Genomic DNA, 27,678 nt, shown 5'->3' on the forward strand with positions numbered 1-27,678 from the left:
TCTGGAGCTATTATTCAGAGTACAAGTCCAAGATTGGAAGAACATATTATTAGCAACATTTTTAAAGGCATTAATAAAGGAGGATATATCTCCTACAGATTGAAACATCCATACATAACCAAAACCATGTGAGAATAAGATATTACAAATATATATGATGCATAAGTAGTGTAATCACAGTTAAAATAATATAACTGCATCTTATATACGGTTCACTCCCAAAAGACAGACCTCCCATAAGACAGACTCGCTGTCCACCCCAATTTAATTAATGAGCTGACCCAGAGTCACTACAGAGTATAGTAACAGCACACTCCTATCGCCTGTGCCCTTCAAAACATAAAAACTAATCCTTTTACTGAACAGAACAGAATAGAACCGAAATTTTATTCTAAAAAATCACATATAGTGACACAGAGAACATACAGCATATTGATACATATGAAAACATTTAGCAAAGTCCAGTTTTGACAAATTTGGCAACTTTAGAGTTAAGTGGTGAATAATCACATTTCATTAGATAAACACATTTTTCAATAGTACAATGTTTACAGAAATATTGGGGAAGAAATTGATGTCTGAGGGCATTTAGTGCTGGACAGTATAATAAAAAGTGAAGTTCATCACAGACATCTAAATTCACAATATGTTTTCATTCTTTACAACAGTGGTCAAACACTTTCAAAGTTTTTTGCAATCCATCACTTGTTTCAGCTAATATGACAGTATCGTCAGCGTAAAGTAATATCAACAGTTTCATAAAGATACCAAGCTGGTCCTCAATAAGCTTATTTACATGTTGTTGAATTAGTTTTTGCAAATAACTGGAGAACAGGATGTTTTTATTACTGAAGATGAAAGTGAAATAGTATTTATAAAATTCAGTATAATCATGTTTTATAATAGTTAAGTTTCCCATGACTATTTTTCCGATCAACCCTCTAAATGGCTACCTGTATGCCAAGAGCAAGGTGAAAGGAGAAAATGATGATGTTCAAGTGACTTTCTAATAAGAGTTATCTGTGCTCTTATCTGACATGTGATGTAAAAAAATATGGTGCTTGGTCTCATATGTTGTTGTTTTGTATTTTGGGAGGTCTGTCTTATGGGAAGATACCTTAAATACCTTAAGTGGGATCCGGTTTTCATGCATATCTAAAACTCGTAGCCAATATCTTAATGTTTTACACATTGCTTTAATATAGAGCGAATACCGGCCGCATTCCTCATATACAATTGCATTCGGGGTTTGAGGGCTAACAATTAAAAATCTTGGACATGCAATTAAACAAACGTTTTCTAATTTATCAAATGTGTGCATAACCCATATTTCTGTGCCATATAATAAGATTGGTTGTATTTGTGTGTCGAATATTTTAAAGAAAACATTACAGTTTATCATTCCGACTTTAACTTAGATTAATAACACCTTTCATTAATGCACGTTTACCTCTCGCACTAGATCAGCAATACAGCTTCCCAACTTGGATCTTGACATTCCTGATACCCACCCCAATCTGATATGCAAAGCGCATAAACTCCTTTTCTCAAGGGCATCGCAGGCAACAAAGCCTTATCGGACTACAGTTAAACCTGTTCAGTTTCATCCGCACGCCGCCTTCGCAGAATGTTCCATCTGCATGGTCAAGCATGGTCGTCCAGCAAACACGTCGCCGCCTCCTCATATCCAGCCACTACTTGAGGATATCGTGAGCCTTGAACAACAACGTCATCACTTTTATGACGGTTATATTATGAGTATTTCCCATGGGGGCAGGAGTCAAATTGCCAGGTGTTTGTGGGCGTGTATGAAAAAAGGCATTGAGAGTAATGCTAGGTCCTTTGCCAATCAGTATAAAGATAGGGCTTTTTGGCAAATGTAAACACCCGGAAATGGATAGGAGATAGGAATCCGATATTGATATCACTTTTAGAAACCGCAATGGAAGCTAACAAAACAAATTTATTTCTACCAAGGGAAGTGGAACAAATATACAAACTTTATGTCCCCAACTTGATCTCCCCCTTCTCCTTCCTACAAAACCATTTATACAGTAACAGGCAGTCGCTGTGCAGTGGATGTGATGGGCCATGTGGATCCAGCTGGTTGTTACCAGATGGTGCAGCAATGGTTAACAGAGCATGGGTCCGCTATCCAGATGGTGCCAGGAGGTCTCATTGTCAATGCATTTGACAACGATCAGGTTATCGGAAGAAAAATAGGATCGCTCCGAATCAAGTCACTCTCATATCCGTGATTACCAACTCGTCCACTGTCCAAAATGAAGAACATTTAAAGCCCCATATGCGAGTCTGGTGCGGCATCACACTCAAGTTGAAAGAATATTAGTTGCACGAACAACAACTCCATATGTTTATTGACAAGGCCATCAAAGTAGTGACACAGGAAAGCAAAGGTAGTAGGGATGGGGATTTCATAGACATAGCGTTAGGCAGGTTGTCAGAGAAGGAGATTGTTTGTGAAACGTGGGGTTTCTAATTCTTAAAAAAGCACCCAGAAATGTGTAGGGTGCAGCGATAGAGAAGGGTTACGGAGGGGAAAGGAAATGACAAGAAATGCTAGGGCCCCTTCAAACCATCAAGATAAAGGACCTGTCGCTGCGGAATTTTCTCTAAAATTTTCAGATTCTACAGTCATCACAGAGGAGGTACGGTACAGTCACGTCCCATCAGGCAGCGACTGGAAACATGACATTGTTCTGACTGATCCGTTGTACGAATAGCTCAGATACAGTTAAGGAGGTGTTGCGCCAGATAGGGAGGGAAAACAACCTGATGCGATATGGAGGTAACAAACGACATTTGATTATCGTTTGTTGTGACGGATGGCATTGTTCAATCATTAAGAAATTGAAAGAAGCATGTATCCTCCAGGCCTGTCATGAAATCTTTCAGACCAAAATTATTTGAGTCTCACAAAAACCACTGTGTCGATGCGGTTTCGGAATTAGAATTTAATTTGGTGTATCTGAAAATCTGGGTCTGGGCATTATGAAATCAATATGATTACATCCATTTTTAACTCAATTGGACACTCTTTCTACAGTACTATTGTCACGCGATGGGCTTCCAGACTGAAGCGACTAAAAGGTCTGCGAAAAACGCAAGCGATCACCACAAGAGTTGGGCGCTGTTACTTGCGGTTCATCTGGGCACTCTTCGTGAGCTCGTCCGCCCATACGTCGCGTCTTATTCAGCACCCCATTCGGCTCTTCATTTATGCCAAATCGAATTACACTTACCCAAATGCTAGGTATCTTACGGGTCAGGTTTTTAGGTATTCCCAAGGGATCATTAATTTCAGAATGGCCGTACGTAGGAATCACTCCCCTCTCCTCCACAGTGCTACATACATGATGAAGGAATTATTTCACAGTAGGAATTATCCAGAATATATGGACATCGAGGTTTCCGACGAGTTCCAGTACATCACTATGCCCCCCGAAGTACACAATCGTTTCGTTAGGTATGCTTCAATTACGATCAGTGTAAATCCATCTTTAGGGGAGTGTTTTGAAGAGAAAAAAACGTGCAAAAAGAGGTCATTCGGAAGGGAATGCCAACTGGTGAAATATGGCTCTCGGCCTGCCAGAAACGAATCGGTGTTGACCAAAAATCAACAAAAGACACTTCTTGAGCCTGGCATGTCGAAGCCTGTTAGTACGCTGAGACCACTCTCTCAACCTAGAGGAAGCCATTGCGTCTTGGCGCCTACGCATCAGGCAAACCAGGTATATCGAGGGCACTGATGCGCCCTCGATCCCTGCGTGGTCGACTTTACTAACGAAGCCAACCTGAGGCGTCAATATTTCATAAAGGTGAAGGTTCTAGGAGAATATGAAGACATTCTCCCTCAGCTGAGACAGTCTGTGTTCATCACAACAGCGGAAAGATTCCTCAACTCAGGCCCAGAATCTTGAACCATGAGGGACCTTCAGAGGGAAATTACACAATGGCTGCCTCGGCTGTCCCAGGAAGATCGCGAGGCCTTCACATTACAATTCAATGTCAGATGTACATAAATTTTATTGTCCCCGGTCTCTTGTTTGTACAACTATGTAAAAACTATGAGCAAATGTAAATATGTCTGCATTTCTACAATTTTAAACATGTCTATTGTGTTCACATGTAAATATTCCCTGATTTTAGCCTGTCCCGATTTTAACATGTACTACCTGCATGTCTATTTTGTTCACATGTTCACATTGCCTGTCCCAATTTTAACCGTTTTTCATAGTCAGAACGTGTTGCAAACAACACATCATATCACAACTTATCCCCTCTTTAGATCAGGATTGAACATGCACGTGTCAAGCCGGGTATGAAAGTGGTTCTTGAAGATGAAAAACACATGGAGAACAACACATGGAAATCGCCGACAATGAGCGGCATGGTGCGACAAGCCGAGAATTTGACAAAGGAGGAGGTGCCGACGATGGAGTTCCTGGTGGTGTTGTCCTTCGAGGGTTCAAGTTCGCAGGCACGGGTTCGCTTCTCAACCATTTCAAGAATGGCCAAGCCTTCATCAACGGTAAGCCCCGTGGAATAAGCTACACGAAGTAAACGCAGAATGACGTGGTAAACTATTTTGCACCACCACCATGCACAGAAGTGAGGACACGAGAGGGGACCACAGCAGTAGACCCCGCCACAGAGTTGCTGGATCTCTACCAGAACGTCAGGCGGCAGTATGTGATTTTGATATTTCTTAATTGAAACATAGATAAATGATTATGTTTTCAGGGTACTCTTCCATAATTCTACTTTCAGACTAATACCAGAGCAACTCGAGCCACCTACCCAAAACGTCGAAGTCGACCATGAATCGTCATATCACCCTGTAGGTTGCAGTAACCAAGCAAAATCACGCAAAAGAGCCAGACAAGGTTGGTCTCAACAAATGTTTAGACTCACTAGTGTAAATATAGATACTTACTTCTGGCAACTGTTCTAAACTAAATTTTGCAAAATATTCCATACTGTTTAAAGGTACTGTTTGTACATGAACTGATGTATTGTAAAACAAATTCGTAACGTTGAAAATATTATTGTCATCAATTCAATCAATGATAAAAAAAACTTTAACAAAAGTTTACACCAAAACGAAACTGTTCACATGTTCAGCAATTTGATGCATGATCCCCGTGCAATTCATCTGCATAAGGTTTGCAGTTGGTTCCCCCAAGTTCGTGCAGAAATCAATCTTCGATGTAACCATATATATATACTGAACATCATTGAAAACGCACCACCTGTATTAGTTTGGATTTCCAAGGGCATAAATGAGTAATCGGTGTAAATTTTACATACTTTTGTAGTCCAATGATTGGTAAAGAAAAGAAACAAGAACCAATCCAGCAAAATAGTGAAGTTTTAATTCAGCTGACCATGAAAGAAAGATGGCGTCAAATTGGAAAGTCAGTAACGTGTATGACCACCGTTAGCAGCAACACAAGCTGTGCCACGTCTCCTCATTGAACTGATAAGTCTCTGAATAATGTTTTGAGGCAATGCATTCGACTCTTGTTGCAAGGCATTTTCAAGTTCCCCAAGGTTGTTGATCTGTGGGCGACGTGAGAGGCGTTAGCCGATGTAATCCCACAAGTGTTCAATGGGAGACAAATCTGGTGACAATGCAGGCCATGGAAGTAGAGGAATGTTGTTGTTTGCCAGAAACTGTGTTGCAACACGTGCAGTGTTCGCTCGAGCATTGCTCATATGTTGTTGTTTTGTATTTTGGGAGGTCTGTCTTATGGGAAGATACCTTATATACCTAAAGTGGGATCCGGTTTTCATGCATATCTAAAACTCGTAGCCAATATCTTAATGTTTTACACATTGATTTAATACAAAGCGGATACCGGCCGCATTCCTCATATACAATTGCATTCGGGGATTGAGGGCAAACATATAAAAATCTTGGACATGCAATTAAACAAACGTTTTATCAAATGTGTGCGTACCCCATATTTCTGTGCCATATAATAAGATTGGTTGTATTTGTGTGTCGAATATTTTAAAGAAAACATTACAGTTTATCATTCCGACTTAACTTAGATTAATAATACCTTTCATTAATGCACGTTTACCTCTCGCACTAGATCAGCAATACAGCTTCCCAACTTTGATCTTGACATTCCTGGTACCCACCCCAATCTGATATGCAAAGCGCATAAACTCCTTTTCTCAAGGGCATCGCAGGCAACAAAGCCTTATCGGACTACAGTTAAACCTGTTCAGTTTCATCCGCACGCCGCCTTCGCAGAATGTTCCATCTGCATGGTCAAGCATGGTCGTCCAGCAAACACGTCGCCGCCTCCTGATATCCAGCCACTACTTGAGGATATCGTGAGCCTTGATGAACAAACACGTCATCACTTTTACGACGGTTATATTATGAGTATTATGAGTCAAATTGCTAGGTGTTTGTGGGCGTGTATGCGTAAAAAGATATTGAGAGTGATGCTAGGTCCTTTGCCAATCAGTATAAAGATAGGGCTTTTTTGGCAAATGTAAACACCCGGACATGGATAGGAGATAGGAATCCGATATTGATATCACTTTTAGAAACCGGCATGGAAGCTAACAAAACAAATTTACTTCTAACAACAGGGGAAGTGGAACAAATATACAAACTTTATGTCCCTAATTTGATCCCCCTTCTCCTTCTCCTTCTCCTTCATACAAAATCTTACCATTTAAACAGTAACGGGCAGTCGCTTTGCAGTGGATGTGATGGGCCATGTGGATCCAGCTGGTTGTTACCAGATGGTGCAGCAATGGTTAAAAGAGCATGGGTCCGGTATCCAGATGGTGCCAGGTCTCATTGTCAATGCATTTGACAACGATCAGGTTATCGGAAGAAAAAATAGGATCGCTCCGAATCAAGCCACTCTCATATCCGTGATTACCAACTCGTCCACTGTCCAAAATGAAGAACATTTAAAGCCCCAGACGCAATTAATCTAAAAAACATATGCAAATCTGAAAATAACATGTTGATGCATTTATCTCCATGGAAACAGATGGCAATAGCATTGACATCTGGTGCGGCATCAAACTCAAGTTGAAAGAATATTAGTTGCACGAACATCAACTCCATATGTTTATTGACAAGGCCATCAAAGTAGTGACACAGGAAAGCAAAGGTAGTGGGGATGGGGATTTCATAGACATAGTGTTAGGCAGGTTGTCAGAGAAGGGGATTGTTTGTGAAACGTGGGGTTTCTCATTCTTAAAAAAGCACCCAGAAATGTGTAGGGTGCAGCGATAGGGAAGGGTTACGGAGGGGAAAGGAAATGACAAGAACTGCTAGGGCCCCTTCAAACCATCAAGATTAAGGACCTGTCGCCGCGGAATTTTCTCTAAAATTTTCAGATTCTACAGTCATCACAGAGGAGGAAGGGTACAGCCACGTCCCATCAGGCAGCGACTGGAAACATGACATTGTACTCACTGATCCGCTGTACTCTAATCCGAATAGCTCAGATACAGTTAAGGAGGTGTTGCGCCAGATAGGGGGGGAAAACAACCTGATGCGATATGTTGATTATTGTTGTGACGGATGGCATTGTTCAATCATTAAGCAGTTGAAAGAAGCATGTATCCTCCAGGCCTGTCATGAAATCTTTCAGACCAAAAATTATTTGAGTCTCACAAAACCAACCTGTGTCGATGCGGTTTCGGAATTAGAATTTAATTGGGTGTATCTGAAAATCGGGTCTGGGCATTATGAAATCAATATGATTACATCCATTTTTAACTCAATTGGACACCTTTTCTACAGTACTATTGTCACGCAATGGGCTTCCAGACTGAAGCGACTAAAAGGTTTGCGAAAACGCAAGCAATCACCACAGAGTTGGGCGCTGTTACTTGTGGTTCATCTAAGGCAGTGAGCTCGTCCGCCCATACGTCCGTCATATTCAGACTCCATTCGGCTCTTCATTTATGCCAAATCGAATTACACTTGCCCAAATGCTAGGTATCTAGGTATTCCCAAGGGATCATTAATTTCAGAATGGCCGTACGTAGGAATCACTCCCCTCTCTTTCTAGAATTGTAACTTGAAAGCATGTTTTTGCTCAATGGTTGTGTGAGAACGAATAGTGTATAAAATGTTGTTTGTATTAAGTGATCAACTAATTAGTGACAATTTTAGGTTGTGCTGTTATTTTATGTCACTCCCCGTAAGCAGTTATCTCCCTTGCTGACTGCCAGTTTCTACAGTTTCCGTGAACCGTAATTATTCACTCCAACTCCATTGTTTTGATTTGTTCCAACTTGTTAGTTTCAAAACCGCGTGTTTAGCGGGAGCACTTAGATTAGCCTCAAGTGTGATAATGTTTGTAGAAAAGTATGCAATTCGTCATTATTATCCCCACGATGTGTTTGCATGAAATTGTCAGTTTACTCATTGTATTGTAGTCGCATCCGACTAGGCAAGGAAGCCCCGTCCGGTTGTGGACAGATGTATCCAAGGTAGTTGGGGGTGAGTTTTATATACCTCAACTGGAAAACGGTGTAAAGTTTCCTTTATTTTTCATGTTAGTTATTGTATGTTATTAGTTAGATTAACTTGTGTAAAACTATTAAATAAGAGGTGACATACCCACTGGGTCTGGTATCTTTGCTGGAAGTTATGCAAGTGCTATTGGTACAGTTGACTTTGTATGTAAAAGACGCTTTCTTCAATGTGAATGTTTATATTGTACTTTTATGCACTGTTATAATCTAAAATTCTATGGGATTACGATGTACAAGTTTCATCTGTGACAGGCCATCCATGATGTTACCATGTATATTGAATGTTTTTGTTTTATTGTTTAGGTCTACCGTCTTCAGTATAAATAAAATTCAGGGACCAGAGAACGGCTCTGTTCTGCTTTTTACACCTGCGTGGTCGACTTTACTAACGAAGCCAACCTGAGGCGTCAATATTTCATAAAGGTGAAGGTTCTAGGAGAATATGAAGACATTCTCCCTCAGCTGAGACAGTCTGTGTTCATCACAACAGCGGAAAGATTCCTCAACTCAGGCCCAGAATCTTTAACGATGAGGGAAATTACACAATGGCTGCCTCGGCTGTCCCAGGAAGATCGCGAGGCCTTCACATTAAAATTCAATGTCAGAGGTACAAAAAAAAGAGTCATATATTTTTTTGCAATGAAATAAAGTTTGTATTGAAAGATTGAATGCTTTGTCTTGTTTCGAATAAATACATAAATTTGATTGTCCCTGGTCTCTTGTTTGTACAATTATGTAAATACTATGTGCAAATGTAAATATTTCTGCATTTCTACAATTTTAAACATGTCTATTGTGTTCACATGTAAATATTCCCTGATTTTAGCCTGTCCCGATTTTAACATGTACTACCTGCATGTCTATTTTGTTCACATGTTCACATTGCCTGTCCCAATTTTAACCGTTTTTCATAGTCAGAACGTGTTGCAAACAACTCATTATATCACATCTTCTCCCTCTTTAGATTAGGATTGAACATGCACGTGTCAAGCCGGGTATGAAAGTGGTTCTTGAAGATGAAAAACACATGGAGGACAAGGAAGCAAAGGAAATCGCCGAAAATGAGCAGCATGGTGCGACAAGCCGAGAAGTTGACAAAGGAGGTGCCGACGATGGAGTTCCTGGAGGTGTTGTCCTTCGAGGGGGGGATCAATTTCGCAGGCACGGGATCGCTTCTCAACCATTTCAAGAATGGCTAAGCCTTCATCAACGGTAAGCCCCGTGGAATAAGCTACACGAAGTACACGCAGAATGACGTGGTAAACTATTTTGCACCACCACCATGCACAGAGGTGAGGACACGAGAGGGACCACAGCAGGAGACCCCGCCACAGAGTTGCTGGATCTCTACCAGAACGTCAGGCGACAGTATGTGATTTTGATATATCTTAATTGAAACATAGATAAATGATTATGTTTTCAGGGTACTCTTCCATAATTCTACTTTCAGACTAATACCAGAGCAACTCGAGCCACTACCCAAAACGTCGACGTCGACCATGAATCGTCATTTCACCCTGTAGGTTGCAGTAACCAAGCAAAATCACACAAAAGAGCCAGACAAGGTCGGTCTCATTAAAAGTTTAGACTCACTAGTGTAAATGTAGACACTTACTTCAGGCAACTGTTCTAAACTAAATTTTGCAAATTATTCCATACTGTTTAAAGGTACTGTTTACACATGTATTGTAAAACAAATTCGTAACGTTGAAAAGATTATTGTCATCAATTCAATAAATGATAAAAATCAGAGAATATTGACGAATTCTTAACAAAACTTTACACCAAAACGAAACTGTTGACATGTTCAGCAATTTGATGCATGATCCCCGTGCAATTTCATCTGCATAAGGTTTGCAGTTGGTTCCCCCAAGTTAGTGGAGAAATCAATCTTCGATGTAACCATATATATACTGAACATCATTGAAAATGCACCACCTGTATTATTTTGGATTTCCAAGGGCATAAATGAGCAATCGGTGTAAATGTTACATACTTTTGTAGTCCAATGATTGGTAAAGAAAAGAAACAAGAACCAATCCAGCAAAACAGTGAAGTTTTAATTCAGCTGACCATGAAAGAAAGATGGCGTCAAATTGGAAAGTCAGTAACGTGTATGACCACCGTTAGCAGCAACACAAGCTGTGCAACGTCTCCTCATTGAACTGATAAGTCTCTGAATAATGTTTTGAGGCAATGCATTCCACTCTTGTTGCATGGCATTCTCAAGTTCCCTAAGGTTGTTGATCTGTGGGCGACGTGAGAGTGAACACGTGTTCAATGGGTGACAAATCTGGTGACGATGCAGGCCATGGTAGTAGAGGAATGTTGTTGTTTGCCAGAAACTGTGTTGCAACACGTGCAGTGTGCGCTCGAGCATTGTCCTGCTGGAATGTGTGCAGGGGATGTTTGTTAAAGAAGGGAACGACGTTGTTCTGAAGAATAGTGTCACTCAGCCACGACAAACTACCAGAGCGGTTTTGTGATGATAACTGATCCCCCCCAGCTTAATTCTTCCGATCTGTTTGCACAACAGAGTCCTGATGGTAACATTCTCCCCGTCGTCGCCATACCCGTAGACTCCCGTCAGCATTTCGCAAGTGCAAACGTGACTCGTCGGAGAACACAACACCATGCCAACGTCGTAACAACCACAAACGGTGCTGTTCAGCCCATCGTCGGCGTTCACGAGGATGTCTATCAGTCAGGATGGGTCCAACATAAGGGCGTCGACACCTTAATCCTAGGGTATATCGGTAAACGGCAATACTTAATTGTAACAACGTTTATGGCCGGTACACTGAAGGGTTTGGGTTTTTTTTGGTAATTTTTACCCATTGAAAAAACAGATCAAAGAAACGATGTTTCGAGGAAATCATTAAATAAATGGAATAAACGCTCTGGATCATCACGCTCGGACACGATATTTAATGCGAAAATATATGCATGAAGCTTTGTCACAGTCTTAAATTACTGTTAAAGGAACCATTATTTTTATGTATAAACTTTTAACCTAAATTAGTGTTGATGAGTTACATATTTTATATTTGTTTCAGTGTTTCCAGCCTACTACCAGGGACATTTGCCTATGTGGCCGTACCTACGTCCTCAAACCAAACAGTGCCATTTGTTGCTGAGGTTGGTTATGTTTCACCGTCGCTAGGCTCCAAACATCACTCTCCACTATACCCTGGATGCATCCACGGCTTGGCCCGATGATGTTATTACCTCCCTTTGCTGGCTCTGCATTCTCACAGTAGCCACAGCTAAGACGCCGTTACATCCGAGCTTGCCAGTGTCAACAAAGATAGCTGTCCCAGTCGCGAAGGTTTGAGGAAAAAATACAAATTGACAGATCTGAAACTTTCAAAAAATATATAAAAGAACTCCTTCTACCTCTTTCAGAGTACCTCTGCATCAATTGGGTTGCCAAGTTTAAACGGTTAGATAATTTAAGAAGCGAAAGTGAGTTGTGATTGGTTCGCTCAACTTCCCAGCGTAGACACCTAATTGGATAAAAAGACAGCCAAGGGAGGTAATAAGCCGTGGATGCATCCAGGGTATAGTGGAGAATGATCGTAACGTATACCCTGGAGATTATCGAGGATGGGTTCCAAACGGTTAAAACCTTACTTGATGACAAATACCAGCATGAGGGATTATTCGGGATTGATTTTCACCGTTGCGTGTGTATTCTAAACAGCTAAAAACATATATTCCCGAAGATCCAATATCGACGTGTCAACATCATGAGCTGTCGTCAAATGTGCAAGAAACGGCACTGCATTTTAATTTAACACAAAATTTCCGAATATATCTCGTAGTTATTACGATTTGCAGAATACGACGTTCAATCTCTTTAGAGCAAATCACAGACAGACAGACAGACAGTTTTATTCTCAAGAGAACCCACCAACGGTGGTACATGAGAAAAGTACAATATAAATTCGCATATGATAATATAATCAATCAAGATGACAGCAATATAAGGTAAATACATATATATATAGTGACATTTTCAATGAAATATGACAAAGTAGGTTAGCAATGTTCTCATGCAGCTGCAACTAGTCTAAAGATGATGTTGATGAATTTAGACAGGTTTTTCACTCTGGTTCTAGATAAACATTTTTTTAGCTTGAACATATTAGGTCATTCGTAGAGATCTTTACGTATGTGTATAGACCGCCGCTGGAGAAGGGCTTCACACCTGAACAGGTATTGGAACTCATCACCAACCGCCGGGGAATTACATAGATGGCACAAACGTTCCACTCTTGGGGTATCAGACCAGCGTCCGGTTTCAACTGGTAAGTTGTGATTTGTTGTTCTAAATTTCAAGATTGGATAATAGACGTTTTTAGGTAGATAAAGGTATATTCAAAACATATTTTCTTTAAACATTTTATAGTACACACCTTTCGGGCTTTCAATAATGGAACTATGCCAGTTCTGCAGGAACTGGTCTTTCAATATTTCTTCAAGTTTTGAAGCTAACCACCGTGAAGAACACATAAACGGATTGTCAGATATTTCACCTAATCCACAGTTATTTAATATTTTCTTAATGAACGTTGTCCATAGTAGTTTTTCAGTGTTGTCAGTGAAATTACTGCTGAGAAATCTGTAGATAATATTGGTTAGTTTTGGAGTTTCATTATGACTTGCCATTTTGTGCCAGAATAGAATAGCACGTTTGTATATTTTGATGTAGAGGGGTTCCCTACCAAGTTCTCCGTAAATCATATAGTTTGGTGTTGAATTTCGAAGACCTGCCGCCAATTTAAGAAATTTTAAATGAACCTTAGTTTTCCATTAGTTTTATGTTTTCAAATGCCCAGATTTCAGAGCAGTACATTAGGATCGGAGCAATCAAAGTGTCAAATGCCGATATTAAACAGTCCAACGGTAGATTAACTCGTCGTGCTTTTGTTGCATTTTCTGCTAAGACTTTAATGGCTTCTACAAATCTCCCGTTTCTGTGTAACTTTATTCCAAGGTAGGTATAAGTATCAACCATTTCGATAGTTTGATTGCCGAGCGTGAATCTATATTTTAGTTTACTGTTATTAGCAGGCCCGCTTCCAAAAACTATTATTTGGGTTTTGGACAAGTTTACTTTTAGTTTCCATCGTGAACAATATACATGAAAAGTGTCGAGTGATTGTTGTAAGTCTTCAGGGTCTTCACTGAATACGACAGCATCATCTGCATATAGCAAGACAATAAGCTGCAGGCAAAGTATCAATTCGGTTTCGGTTTGGTATTCTAGATTAACACCTTTACTTCCTCGTTTCAGTAGAAAGGGCTCAATATCATTTATAAAATGTGAAAACAGAAGTGGCGATAGATTTTCCCCTTGTCTTACTCCCGTGTTGCATGGGAAGAATGAGGATATTTGATTACGTAACATGACAGTGGATTTTATATTCTTATACATGTTCTTTACTGAGTTAAGAAATTTACCAGATATTCCACGGTTTAGCAGTTTATACCACAGACCAGCCTTCCACACAGCGTCGAATGCGTTTGTGAAATCAACAAAGACGCAATAGAGTTTTCGTTTTGTTTGTTTTAAAATTTCCCTAATAGCATGTAGAGCATATACATTGTCGCTTGTAGAGTTAAAATATTATTTACTTCGACAAACTTACTGAGCCTCGCATTAAGTATACCGAAACAACTGAGAATTGTTATTGGTCTATATGAGTTTGGATCTAGGTGTTCGCCCTTTTTCTTTATATCGGTCTGATTATACCCTTTAACCAACAGTCTGGTACAAATCCGGAACAAAGTATCAAGTTAAAGAAATGGGTTAGGAGTGGTATTAAATGTGTGGAAGCATCAATAAAATAATCATTTTCAACAAAATCTAGTCCAGTAGCTTTATTTCTTTTAAGATTTTTAATTGCTGAAAGGATGTCCTCACCCGTAATAACCTTATTTAAGACATTAGTGTCATATTGTTGATCATCTACAACATCATCTGATATATCCTCATTAGATTGGGATTCATTAATGTCTTTATAGAACGCAAAGAATGTTTCAATATCAGGTGTATTATCATATTTAGTGACATCCCCTTTACTCAGTAGCTTCCAGTATTCTTTGGGCGAGTGTTTCATAAGGTCACGAAATTGTTTAGTGGTCTCATATTGAAATTGTCGCATACTTTTGTCCATACATTTTTTATATGTTCTTGACGTTTGATGATAGTGCGTTCTATTTAATGGAGTGTTACGTGACTTATATTTTCTGTTAGCTTTATGGAATGATTTTCGCATTTTCCTACACTCATTGTTAAACCACGGTTTATCTTTTTGTCTTTCTATTCCGTTTGGGACGATTCGCGCGAACACTCCTGACGCCGAAAGTTTTGCGTGCAGCGTCCACCAGCACGTTCGTTATGTCTGTTGCAAGCTCGTTGACCAGATCTGGGTCAACACCGCGTTCGCTTGCGCATTGTGTTCGCTCAGTGAGACGTGCGATATTATCAACATTTATATTATTGCAGTAGAGGTCCGATTTTTTGGCATCATATCGTAACGGTTTGCCTATAGTAATGTTATCTTCCATTGGATTTACCGAGGGATGGACACTCTCATTGGTGATGTTTCTATGGGATTTTAAAACAAATCGAACAGGGCAGTGGACATCTGAATATGATGGTGAGTAATCAATTATTTCAAAATTAACAAAAGACATGGACATGATGGTGACAAAATAACATAGTCCACAACAGATTTGCCTTTACATGTTGCTTTGCCGATTGTTTTGTCTGAACCAACTCTTCCATTACAGATAAAGAGATTTAAATTCTTACACAGTTCTATCAATTTAAACCCAAAGTTGTTAGCCCCACCTTTATCTTGTGTGTACCTCTGGTGTGGTAGGCTCAGTTTGTCTAATATATTCAGAGGGTTAATATCATTTTCAAGTTGTGGTACGTCCATTTCGAAATCATCCATTTCGAAATCATCAACAATGTGCTTATCAAGTAAAAGGTAATCACACATAGTGTTAGTTCTGGCACTGAAATCCCCCATAAGGCTGACATAATCACTGACAGATAGATAGTGTAATAGGGATTGTTCAATCTCATTAAATGCGTTACAATTCACATAAAGTGTGCATTCCGAGATCAGGAAACCGGTTCATTCGCGACTGTCAATTAACCATCACGCTTGGGGATTTTATGGGACGCTTTAATAATTCCACGTCGTGTTCGCACCCGGCGTTGTTGGTTTCACGGTGATTGCTTTAATTAGTATCTGGAGCTTCACTTAGTTCTGCGGAGCGCACCCGTCTCGCGAACAAGAGACGGTAGGCCGTCTCGCGTACACGGTAGGTCGTCTCGCGTACACGGTAGGTCGTCTCGCGTACACGTTACGTCTCTGACTGATAAAGGTGAATAATCAGTCCTAGCGAAATTATTTTCATTTCGGAATATGTCTAGCGTGAACATTGAAACAAACTTGAAAAACCAGATATCCACAAAAGACTTAAAGATATCTTAAAGACCTAGATGGAATTATAAAAATCACAGAAAATGTACCCCGCAATTCAAGGGAGACAACCCCATGTTGCTCAGTGGCTGACTACACCATTGTGAAGGCTCACGGTGAACGTGATGACCTCAAATTTGAACATCTGTTATATCCAAAATTCATTTGGCAAATGGAAAACAAACTTCGAGAACTGTTGGGATGGATGTTATATATGATACTTCAAGTGTGATAAATCCATATATATATCACGCAAGTCTTGAGCCAAGAATATCGCATTACGTTCAGTTCGGTCAACGAGAATTCAAGTTTGTTTATTATCTGAGTGTCATGAGAGCGATTCACGTTGCTGGCTTCGATATGGTGTTTTATCACGGAAATAAGGAACCTTTATGAACTAAGGAACGGAGAAAACATAACGCTTGGTCACACAGAACAACCAGAATTTGTATGGTAACGGAAAAAGAGTCGGCGCAATCGAGCGGCGTTATTAAGACATATATACTTTTTCAATATGGCGGAGTGCATCAGGACCCGGATTAGCTATTGTTGAATCACGTTAGTGATAAATATTTAACGGACGAAGACGGTTTAGGATTTGATTGGGTGAAAGTTGAACTATGTCCGGAAACGTTAAGTATTGGAGTTTGCTCTGCCAAAAAAGCGTCAAGATTTATTGAAGAATATATCAAAACATTATGGACTATCCTGACGAAACGTGGATCTTCAAGTCAGCCGTGACGATCTCCATGACATACGAAAGATTTACTAGTTTGTTGTTTGCAGACAGACATCTTCAAGTTTTGTGTTACAGACGGAAGTGCCATCCGCCATGGTTATGGGGTTCTAACGACCATACCCTAACCCAACTGACGTTCTATACCTATATTCATAGTTGATTGATGCTCCCACTCTCAAACCCATTTGGAATGACATACGGTCGATCGAATACCGGGTGGCCTAATTTCCAGTGATCAGTTCATATAATTGTCTTAGTTTTTTGCCTATATACACCATGGACAATGTTTCGTCGTATAATCGAAACCTTTTGTTCTTATATTCTTATGTTTAGTATACGTCCATACGAATAGTCAACAGAACAGGCGGAGCTTATGGTAATGCCATTAGTAATATGAACACGACCCTGTACATCGACAAATGAAATTCCTTTATGCCTTGCTTATTCATTATCAATGCATTAAAGGAGAACTAAGTCTTTTTTAAGTATCAACGTAGTATACTATTTGTATAGGGAGAAATGAGTCTTTAATTAAACATAATCATTTTTTGTAATGAGGTCATTTCTGGTAACCATTCTTGAATCTTTTCAAATGATATTGTTTCAGCAAATACATTCACCTATTGATCCATCAAGCTGCGGCACCCAATTATCTGTTCGTAAATAATTTCTGTGTGATAAGAACATAATAAAACTAGAAAATCTGAACTTGTCCAAATTGGAGTTTTTGAATGTTACATCGCAAATATTGATAATGAGCTTATTGTAGACAAACATGATATGAGTAGTGTTCTGAGAAATATCCACTGAATGCTGGGTTCTGCATGAACATTCTTTTCTTTTGCTTGCCCAAATGCTGGACATGTGGGCAATTTCAATAGTTTTTTTTTATCAAATTTGATAATCCTAACTTCTCTGTGCTCGAATGCTTACAATGGGCAGTTGGTCGAGTAGGTTCAGGCGTCCGCTTCTGAAACCCGGGTGTATTCATGCATATATTATGTAAAATGTGTGTTTAGAATCTTAACAAAAACAAGACATGTTTAGTTCTAACCATGTAAAAGAGTGTGTGTCTTTCACAGCCCAAACGCCACTCAATTTCAGCATCCTGTTAACGTGTTTAGAAATTGAACGTTAAAAGACATGTTTAGAATCTAAACATCGAATATTGTCCCAATAATCTGAACATGTTTACAATTCATAGGCACCTGCGTGACACAAATAATACAGGGGCATCGACCTCTGTACATAAAAAACAAATGAAAATGTTCATTCATACTCGAATGGGAATTGTGAAGGTGTAGGCAACTCGCAGTAAGACTACACACTTCATTTAATGAAATTGTTCACGGAGTCCATTTTCGTAAGCATGTTATTGCCGTTTTGACACATTAAACAACGTATAGCTGGTCATTTTGACATATTCCCCATATAGTTCTCCAGCCAAGAGGGTGTGTAAACAGCTTATCTCCATTACTGTGAAAATATATGAGCTTCCTTGATAGTTGATGTTCATATCGCTTAAGTAGTTTGCATGCTGCTTTCATTTGACTTGATTTTGTATCTAATTTGTTTGTTCAAACCCGGAGTAGTGATCCCGAGGCAACAGGATAAATATATATATATATATATATATATATATATATATATATATATATATATGATAAACGTTATTTTGCTTCATTTTAGTGTAAATGAATCCACCCCGATTTTATAAGCTGAAACTCGTTTTCTCGTGTTCCTGTGTTGTGATCTTTCGACGAATTTAAAACATATTTACACGAACCGACCGTTTACATAGACAACATTTCGGATTTAATCGCATTAATAGTACTATTATCAAAGACGTGGGAGTTACGTCCCTTACATGAGCCGGGATGACGTGATTGTTTGAATCTGATAATGCCCCTGATAGTCACCCTTAACCCGTCAACTGGTAAACACCTCAGGGGCACAATGACCTTTTCATTCAACATTAAAGTAGCATGGCGTGATATGCTTAAATAATGATTTAAGCAGTTTAAAAACAATGATGAAACATTCGCTGAATAGTCAGTGAAATTAAAACACCTGTATGGGTCGCCGGGTTGACTGAGAGTATGCCTCTTCCAATAATTCCAACAAAAACTCCCACTGTCTAGTGTTTCTCACGGGTTTTCTCATAATGTCGATGTTGAAAGAATGCCAGCACATCCGAGGAGAGTATAAACAAACTGGTAAAGACGATCAATGTGACTCCAGTTGCACCAATGCTTGTGGAGGACTTCCGCTCATCTGGAGCACTGATGTACTTTATGACGGTCTTCGTCAAGTTTCTTCTGTCAAGAAGCAGGTTGCCTCGAATCTCCTTCTTCTTTGCGTCGACTGACTGAGACGAGAGGTCATTGAGTCGGTTCTCTGGGATACAGAAGCACCTGCAGACCTGGTAGACAACTTGTCCAGGGTTTGAATTGGAGATGTATGTTGTGATGGAGTGAGTGGATGTTTGTCTGAAACCGGAAGTGACGCTTGTGTACGTTTGAGTATGATCTGGATTCTGTAAACTGACGCTATCAGAGTTGCTGAAGTCTGTGGTACTTGAAACAACGGTGGCGTCGACATTTGTCAAAGGTGACGCAGATATGACAGATCCTGATCTTGCGTTGGGTGAGTTGATAACATGTGGGTATGTTGACGAAATTTTGTCGTACCCACTTGTTTGTATCGATGGCTCTTGTGATTGTACACTCATGTCGATACTCGACCATATGGCGGTTGAGGGATGCGGTGACACAGTGTCATCATATGATGACCAAACAGACATCGAGCTCCACTCTGATGACGATGAACTTTCCGTCTTAGTGATCTGTACAATGTCATCCGTTGAAGATGATGCAAGAGGTATAACAGTGTTGGTGTTCAATGATGACCCGATGACTTCAGATGACCCTACGGATGTCATCATGTCATACCCAGATGATGATACTGCCGTTTCGGTGGCAACGCTACTGGTATTGAAGGGAAGAGACGCCGAAAAGGACTGAGAAGGGGCCGATATTTCTGAAAGAACAGTGGACAACTGTAAAGAAGCACGGACAACGCTCAGGCGTTTATTAATACATCACATCAGCATAGTGCGCGAGACAGTAGTATGTTACTGATGTATGTAAATGACATTGGTAAAAAGCAATAAACCTAGGCCTAAATGAATGCATCACATTTATCCTTCCAAACAAGTCGAAATGTAACCATAACTGAATGTAAACCTCCACCAGATATTGGGGCGGTGGGGTAGCCTAATGGTTAAAGCGTTGGCTCGTCACGCCGAAGACCCGGGTTCGAATCCCCACATGGGCACAATGTGTGAAGCCCATTTCTGGTGTCCCCCGCCGTGATGTTGCTGGAATATTGCTAAAAGCGGCGTAAAACCAAACTCAGTCAGTCAGTCCACCAGATATTCTCGCACACAGTGTCTCTAATTAACTGTTTATTATCAATCGATTAATATATAATAACTAGAATGACATGGTAAATATAAGCGACAGTCCTCTATAAGGATAAAAAAAATTATATATGTCTTTAAACTGATCAAAACTAAAGACGACATATTACTGACATTTCTGTTCGGGAAAGACATTTTCAAGGTTCAGAGTATGAAAAGTAGATATTCTTCGCACTAGAAGTGAAAACAATACCTATTATCCTTATGACACTAACAGATCTACAATTGTAAATCAACTACATGTAGTCAGCTTGGGTCCCTATGCTCATACATCTAACTCCGGGGGAGTTTACTTCTGAGAGTGACCAGGGTGTCGTTGTACAAAGCGATATTAGCACTAAGATGACCGTAACTTCCATACCCAAGTGTAAATGAGTTTCTTAAAAACATATTAAGTAATTGGAAACAGACAGAGCGAGTTAAATCTTTGTTAGTGTTTCAGAAGAGTCACAAAGGTTACCTCCACATGTTCCATCATCCGGACCAGTGACTTCCGTCCCTGACCCTGCACCTGTCAGTGGTCTCTCACATACAAACGGCATGACTTCATCACAGAGCACAGTACCCCAATAACCGTCCACTGTGGCCATGGCACAGTGTTCGCCACTGGTCTGAGATTGGTTGCCATTGACTTCCCAGTTGGTGTAGATCATTGGGGAACAGTCCGCCCACACCCAGCGGCCATTGTTGAAGCTGTGCCAGGACCCTCCTATGTAGTGCTTAGGCGCTGGAAAAAATATTATTTTACAGCTGTGCATTTTGACACACTGCTGCTATGTATCACGGCGGGTTTCTTGTCGTAATACTTGACCGTATCAGATATTGATACAAGGCGGTTGTTTGGTACATAAGGAGTATTTCTTATTTGGTATGAAAACCGTTTGTAATTAGAGTTGCCTATTTTATGTATTGTACTGTTGTTATTGCCACTGATGATAGAACCACTTATTGTCACCGGTTCCTGAACCATGCCAACTGTCGAGTTTTCATGTATACAATAATCTATCCTGTATGTATCTGAACATAGTCAACGAATTCAATCAGTGATAAGAACTTCCCAAAGTCTGATGAAAAGACAAGTCTGTGGATTCTTTCTAACGGTACTATACCCAAATGCATAGGTGATTGTGACACACAAACAGCATATTCAGTCCAAGATATATTTATGGATTAAACTTTTTTATATTTCCCAAACAACGTTTCGGGACAATTCCAGGTCCCTTCATGGGGCGTCCAATGGGTGGCAAATCAGGGAACCTTGCGGCCCGGGGTAACGCATTGATATTGTTCTTATTTAGATACTGCTATACAACTCACTCACTGCTATACAACTCACTCACTGCTGTACAACTCACTCACTGCTGTACAACTCGAGCAACGTGTATTCTGGCCGTATCCTGCTGAAACGTCACTCCAGGAAATGTTGCAAATTCTCGGTACTTCACAGAATGAAAGTTTCCCCACAATGACTGGTGTCCTTGCTGCAGCTGTTAGCCCACCCCAGTTCATAGCTCTCAATTTGTCCCGAGGCGTGGTATGTCTAACTTGTTCCAGAACGATGAATAGAGTTGTTTTTCTTATTTCTGCGCTTTTAAACGCTGCATTCAGTGGAAATGATGGATGTCTGGTTGTCTGGCTTATTAAAGTGAATATTGACGGCAATCTTTTTCGAATGTGTCACGCCTTTCGCAAATTTCGTACGAATTCGAACAACTGCTTAGTTGCGTTTCGTCGAGCCTTTTAGGACACTCTTCCAAATATTCATTCACAAGATTCATGTCACAATAACCTTTGCCTTTGAGTATACAATACTGACATTTCGACATACATGGAAAATGGATTGCAACTGGAAACAACTGGAAAAACATGTGCATCAACGTGGAATCTTGACATGAAAGCATGCGAATGCATTGCGCATAGATACCCTAAACACGAGTGATGAAACACATGACCATACATGTCTATGAACACCAAAATATGGTCGAAAATGTACAAGAAGTATTAGAAAATCTCTGTAACAAATGTGTACCAGAAATATACCAAGTTTGATCATTAACTGAATTACTGAACTCACAGATATGCCGATATACCCTGTGCAGATAATATTGTTTTGTGTCACTGTCCACGGTGACGAGACGGCCTCCATCAGCACGACATGCGACAGCAGCGTTGACCCACGACTGTGGCTGAAGGTGGTGCTTGACACAGAGCTCGGCCTCGTAGATGTAGGTGTAACCGTCAGCCGTAGGACATCCTGGGTGGGAGTCTGGAAACAGTCTCTGATATTGTAAATATATTTCTCCTGTATAGTGATTGAGTGAGTTTAGTTTTACCCCGCACTCAGCAATAATAATAATAATAATAATGTGTCCATTTATATAGCGCCAAACTCCACACTAGGTATGCTCATAGCGCTAACAATCAAGGCCATTATTACCCCGGATAACCCAAGCTGCCTGTTAGGCGCTAGAAGGTTATAGTCATATGACTTTTTTCCACCGGGTACCCATTTTCCAGCTATATGGTGGCGGTCTGTAAATATTCGAGTCTGGACCAGACAACCCAGTGATTAACAGCATGAGCATCGATCTGCGCAATAGGGTTCCTTTACGGGGAAAGTGGAGTGTTGGGTGCAGTGTGTGAGGAAGGCTAAATCAGATCCCATGGATCATCAAAGCGTGTGTTGGTTTTGGCGTTTTTAGAACACTATTTCATACATATCAAGTGGTGTCAGCTTCACGGTCGAGAAAAGCCCGGCGTAACATCAATGTACAGAACCTGGCGCTCGGGTATTCAGGTGACCAATCAACAGTAGTTTAAGAACATCTATTGGACGCAGCACTTTTCAGCAAATTGCTTCACCTTAGCACAACACGAAGTCGAAGGGGAAGACAAACTCACTCTCAAACATAATCATTACAGTGTCGTAAAACGGTGATGGTGATATTCTCCTATCTGTTCAGCAAACGTCGCCATACAATATAGAAGACTGGGCCAGGCTGACAGGTGGCCTATAAAAGGAGAATCGATCCACGAAGGCTAATGAATCAATATCAGCCAGGTCAGACTTGTTATTAAAGTATGGGTTATTACGATAACATATCGGGAATCGTGGAGATTCGGGGTTAGAACTGATCTCCAGCAACCATATCAGTAACTGAGTAAGACTCCTGGGCAAGACTCCAATAAATGCAGGCTGCTGTCATAGAGCCGGAATATTACTGAGCGGGTGTTAATCAACCTACACGCTTGTTACTAAAGCACTGGTTATTACGTATTCTAGGTATAGTGGAGATTCCAGGTAACAATTGATCTACAGCCTGGTGGTGACATGTTATTAATCACTGTATTGTGTGGACGCGATGAAAAATAGGCCGCGGTCAGAGAGCTGAAATAGGGCAGTATAAGAACATAATCCCCTGAGAACCTTTAACAGGCAGACTTTGGTTTTGGTATCAGAAGGTGAAATGTATAAGGTGATGTCATTGCCTTTGGATACCTACTTTGACAAAGGCCAGTGAAGATTTGGACTTCTTGTGTTTCAGCTAGCACCACCTCACAGACGAAGGCAGAGTCAACGTCACAATAGACGTTCTGCCAACCAATATCTGTGGAACTGATTGCCAGTTGGACACACAACCCGTTGGCAGTAGGTTGCAATTGCAGCCAGTTTGTTGTATCAAGAGTCTCCCCGTTGATCCAGGTGTATGAGCTGCCATGATCAAGGCGTAACCCAATAGAGAAGGTGAAATCTGTGGAGGGAAACACATGGTAACATGGCTCAGATAGGAACTACTCTGTGAATTCCTACAAGGACAAAACATTATGACTTTGATAATTCCTCTACGCACCCATCGTTGTTTACTATGTCAAACGATGCCAAGCCTATATGAAGGCCATTCTGACGGATCCCACATCGTCACATTTAAGTGCTGATTATAATGATTAATTGTGATTAATGTGGCGAGGATCATACTTAGCAGGGTGAATGCCTTGAAACACTAGATACAATAGACACTAGAGGCAATATGGGGTTCAGCAGACACAGTGCCGGATGTAGCAGGTATAAGACCGGATGCACTAGATACGAGACTGGATGTAATAGACACAAGACATAGACACAAGACCGAAAGCAGTCGATACAAGATCGTATACTAGAAACACAAGATCATATACAAGAAACACAAGACTGTCACTCCGTGATTGAAACCAAAACCATGCAAATTCTATGTAAAATTCCATCTCACTGTGAAGCAGGTTTTCCAAGTGGCTATTGATGCTGTCGATCTTGTTCTGTGTATCGAGTGAAACAAGGCGCAATCTCTTTCCCCGGCAGATGGTACGCGCATTTGTCCATGATTTCATGGTGGTGAACGTCTTTATACATAGCCCTGAGCTGCTGAGATACGCGTATCCACTGCCTAGCCGACATTCAGGAGGATCTGCAACATGCACAAGCATAGCACGAAGATTAGACTACTTGTTGTGGCGAGGCATGAATGACCAAGGAGTCATTGTTAAGAATACTTGTGGACAAGCCCCTCTACATAATAACAATTATCAGCAAAAGTTCGATTTATCCAACGGTATGTCATACGAGGTGATAACGTTATTAATTTGTCTGTATGTCTGTCCGTTTTTTCATCTGTAATCATATCCGGAACATGCCTCTAAATCTAATAGGTATTCTTTCATGAAACATGCACACTCAAAACCCAACTTGTCTACCGGTTTCTTTGGCTATTTGGGTATTATTAAATGTGTATAATTTTCAATTTCCACAGAAACAAGTTGAGCTTGCCTGTTTATAGTGGTGTGTGTATCTAGACCAGATCTCAAAACCCCTCCAAACCTTTGAATAGTCAGATAACGGCTGCAGCCGGGTGCCTTTTGTTATTTAGTCATTCTTTGATTTCCTACTTCCTGATTTGATTTGACTCAATTCACAAGGATTATATTTTTCCTGAACATATCACAACAGACTTCCGGTTTACCGTGTGTGTGACATCGGGTTATCACTTCAGTGCTGGTGAATAAAGGGCGTATACTTTGACAAAATCGCAAAGATGAAAGTCTGAAAAGTTATTACGTGTAAACTTGAGTCGTAGAAAACAATTATGTGTCTCTTATCGATTTAACGATAACACAAAATATATATATATAAGCCTCGAAACAGTGAGTGAGTTTAGTTTTAAGCCGCACACAACAATATTCAAGCCATATGGTGGCGGTCTGTAAATAATTAAGCCTGGACCAGACAATCAAGTGATCAACAGCATGAGCATCAGTCAGGGAACCTGACCACCCGATCCCGCTAGTCGCCTCTTACAACAAGCATGGGTTGATGAAGATCAATTCTAACCCGGATCTTCACGGGTTCGAAACAGACATACATATTGCAACCTTCAATACTTCAAATTTTCGAGATGCATATGAATCAATTTGGTTTCAGCCCAGGTAATGAAATTGTCCTACATGAAATGATAAAACAGCGGCAGCTGTAACTCACCTGGACACAAAGCCAGAAGTACTTTCGGCACATATCGAAAATATATACAATAATATCGGAAAAAAACCGTGAAACATGCCTCAGTAAATATTAATTATGATAATATTTATATCAGTGAATAATCGACTGGACCAGACAAACCAGTGATCAATATCATGAGCTACAATATAGAATTTGGAATGGCTTGCATCATCCACGGCAGCAAACCTAATCATGCGATCCCAAAAATTACATTTTAAGACGAGCATTGGTTGCTGAAGTCCAAGTCTAACATGTATTTCATTTGCGTTTACTGGCCCGGTATGCCTTTGAGAGAATATAAAATCTCGGTAAAAAAGTAAACCAAAATTAATAACATCTAAAAAGATGTACTAACTGCACATTGAGAACAAATTTCCTGAGTAATTATCACAGAATGTTTTAAACAGGGCTGCCGTGGCGTCCATATTGTTTATCGGATTTGAAAAATGTGAACTCGTCGATGTGCAACCATTGGTGGGAACATGCGCATGAATCTTTAGCTTTATTGGTCGTATAATTTATAACGTGCGACGGACAAACAGGATGAGATGACTTGGAATTGAAATGGGGCCAACTCAATCATGGTACAACTGAAACGCGTTATAAGCTCTTAAGATATGGCCTTAAACATGAAATATCTTCCACTGATTGCATTCACATGATTACATTACTTATGTACACTCACCCAAAGAGGACCCCATCATTAAACCAAATCCTTTACTTCCTGAAATGGCCAGCTGCATAAGTCCAACGGAGACATTGAGGTCAACCTCAACAACAGATTGAAACAAAGAAAGGTAATAGATTTCAATGTTACAACACTCAGAATGTTCAGTGTACGCATATGTTGCCGGTGGCAAGGAGGTAATGTTTTGTCCAGTTTCCACGAAAAATACCACCAGGCTCTCACCAGGGAACGGAAATATGTCTATCTTATCAAACTTCTGAAACCGTTCCACAGCTGGTACGATCGCCATGATCGGGTCTCCCAGAAGGTCATCCACAATGAAGAAGCTCGATTCAACTCGCCTTCCTAGCAGCATTACCTGGATGGGGCGCGATCCTTTAAGACAAAATATTTCGTTTGATACTACATCCAAATAGTCACCAGCATCCATATAAGTATAAAAGTTCCCATCAGAATATATCTCGGTACCGTTTTCTGATGCAACTACTCTCAAAACAGAAGCAGCTTCTGAAATTGCTGGAAGAATGAAGTTCTTCCCAAAGAAGGCTTCAGGTAGCAGCATTTCCTCGATGAACTTTTCCCAACCCGGCTCTCCGGGGAACGTTACACCTGCGAGAACTGATATTGGAGTGTTACTTTTAATAAACGTTCCTGTCACATCGTCAGAACAGAACACGTCAAATTTCTGCATTGGTGAGACACTTACACTCAACGGTACAGATGGCGATAACAACAGGGAGCCACATTGGAGTTCCTTTCTGGGGGAAATTTCCACGTTTGTGTCGTCGTCCCCTATGACTGAAAAGTAGGAATATCCTCCATTTATCGGAGGGTAGGACACGACGTAAAACTTTTGGACATTCTGGTTTCAGGGAACGCTAAATAGCCATCATTGTCTCCACGGGTCACGTACAAAGTTATGTCATCGTTGCTTTTGACTCTGACTCCAGTATCTTGTGCTGCTGTTGAAATATCCGAGTGTTGTAGGTTTATGACCAGATTGAGCGTGTGGTCGATTGTATATTGGTTTGTACCACCTGGTCCGGCCATTTCAACTTTCACGACAGTGTCTTCCGGGCCTCGCATGTGAAGTGTAATGGGACCGCTGAATGTTGACAGGGGAGGTGAGGGAAAGGCCAGCATGAACTTCCGGCCACGTTCGGTCATATATTCTGTGAAAAGAGGGAA

The 27,678-nt window shown here is 40.5% G+C and overlaps 1 protein-coding gene across 1 annotated transcript; it reads right to left on the minus strand.

Moving 5' to 3' along the window:
- Positions 1–18,445: 18,445 nt before the first annotated feature.
- On the minus strand, positions 18,446–27,649 carry LOC124283149. The gene is made up of 6 exons (XM_046719177.1): positions 26,488–27,649; positions 24,520–24,714; positions 23,776–24,024; positions 22,347–22,538; positions 20,733–20,999; positions 18,446–19,830 (listed from the first exon to the last, which is right to left on the minus strand). The coding sequence occupies exons 1-6, from the start codon at positions 27,179–27,181 to the stop codon at positions 18,929–18,931; spliced, it is 2,499 nt and encodes an 832-aa protein (XP_046575133.1). The 5' UTR covers positions 27,182–27,649; the 3' UTR covers positions 18,446–18,928.
- Positions 27,650–27,678: the final 29 nt, after the last annotated feature.

The sequence above is a fragment of the Haliotis rubra genome, unplaced genomic scaffold (genome assembly GCF_003918875.1).
Source record: "Haliotis rubra isolate DU_JTF1 unplaced genomic scaffold, ASM391887v1 Scf31, whole genome shotgun sequence".
In the NCBI taxonomy this organism is placed as follows: domain Eukaryota; kingdom Metazoa; phylum Mollusca; class Gastropoda; order Lepetellida; family Haliotidae; genus Haliotis; species Haliotis rubra.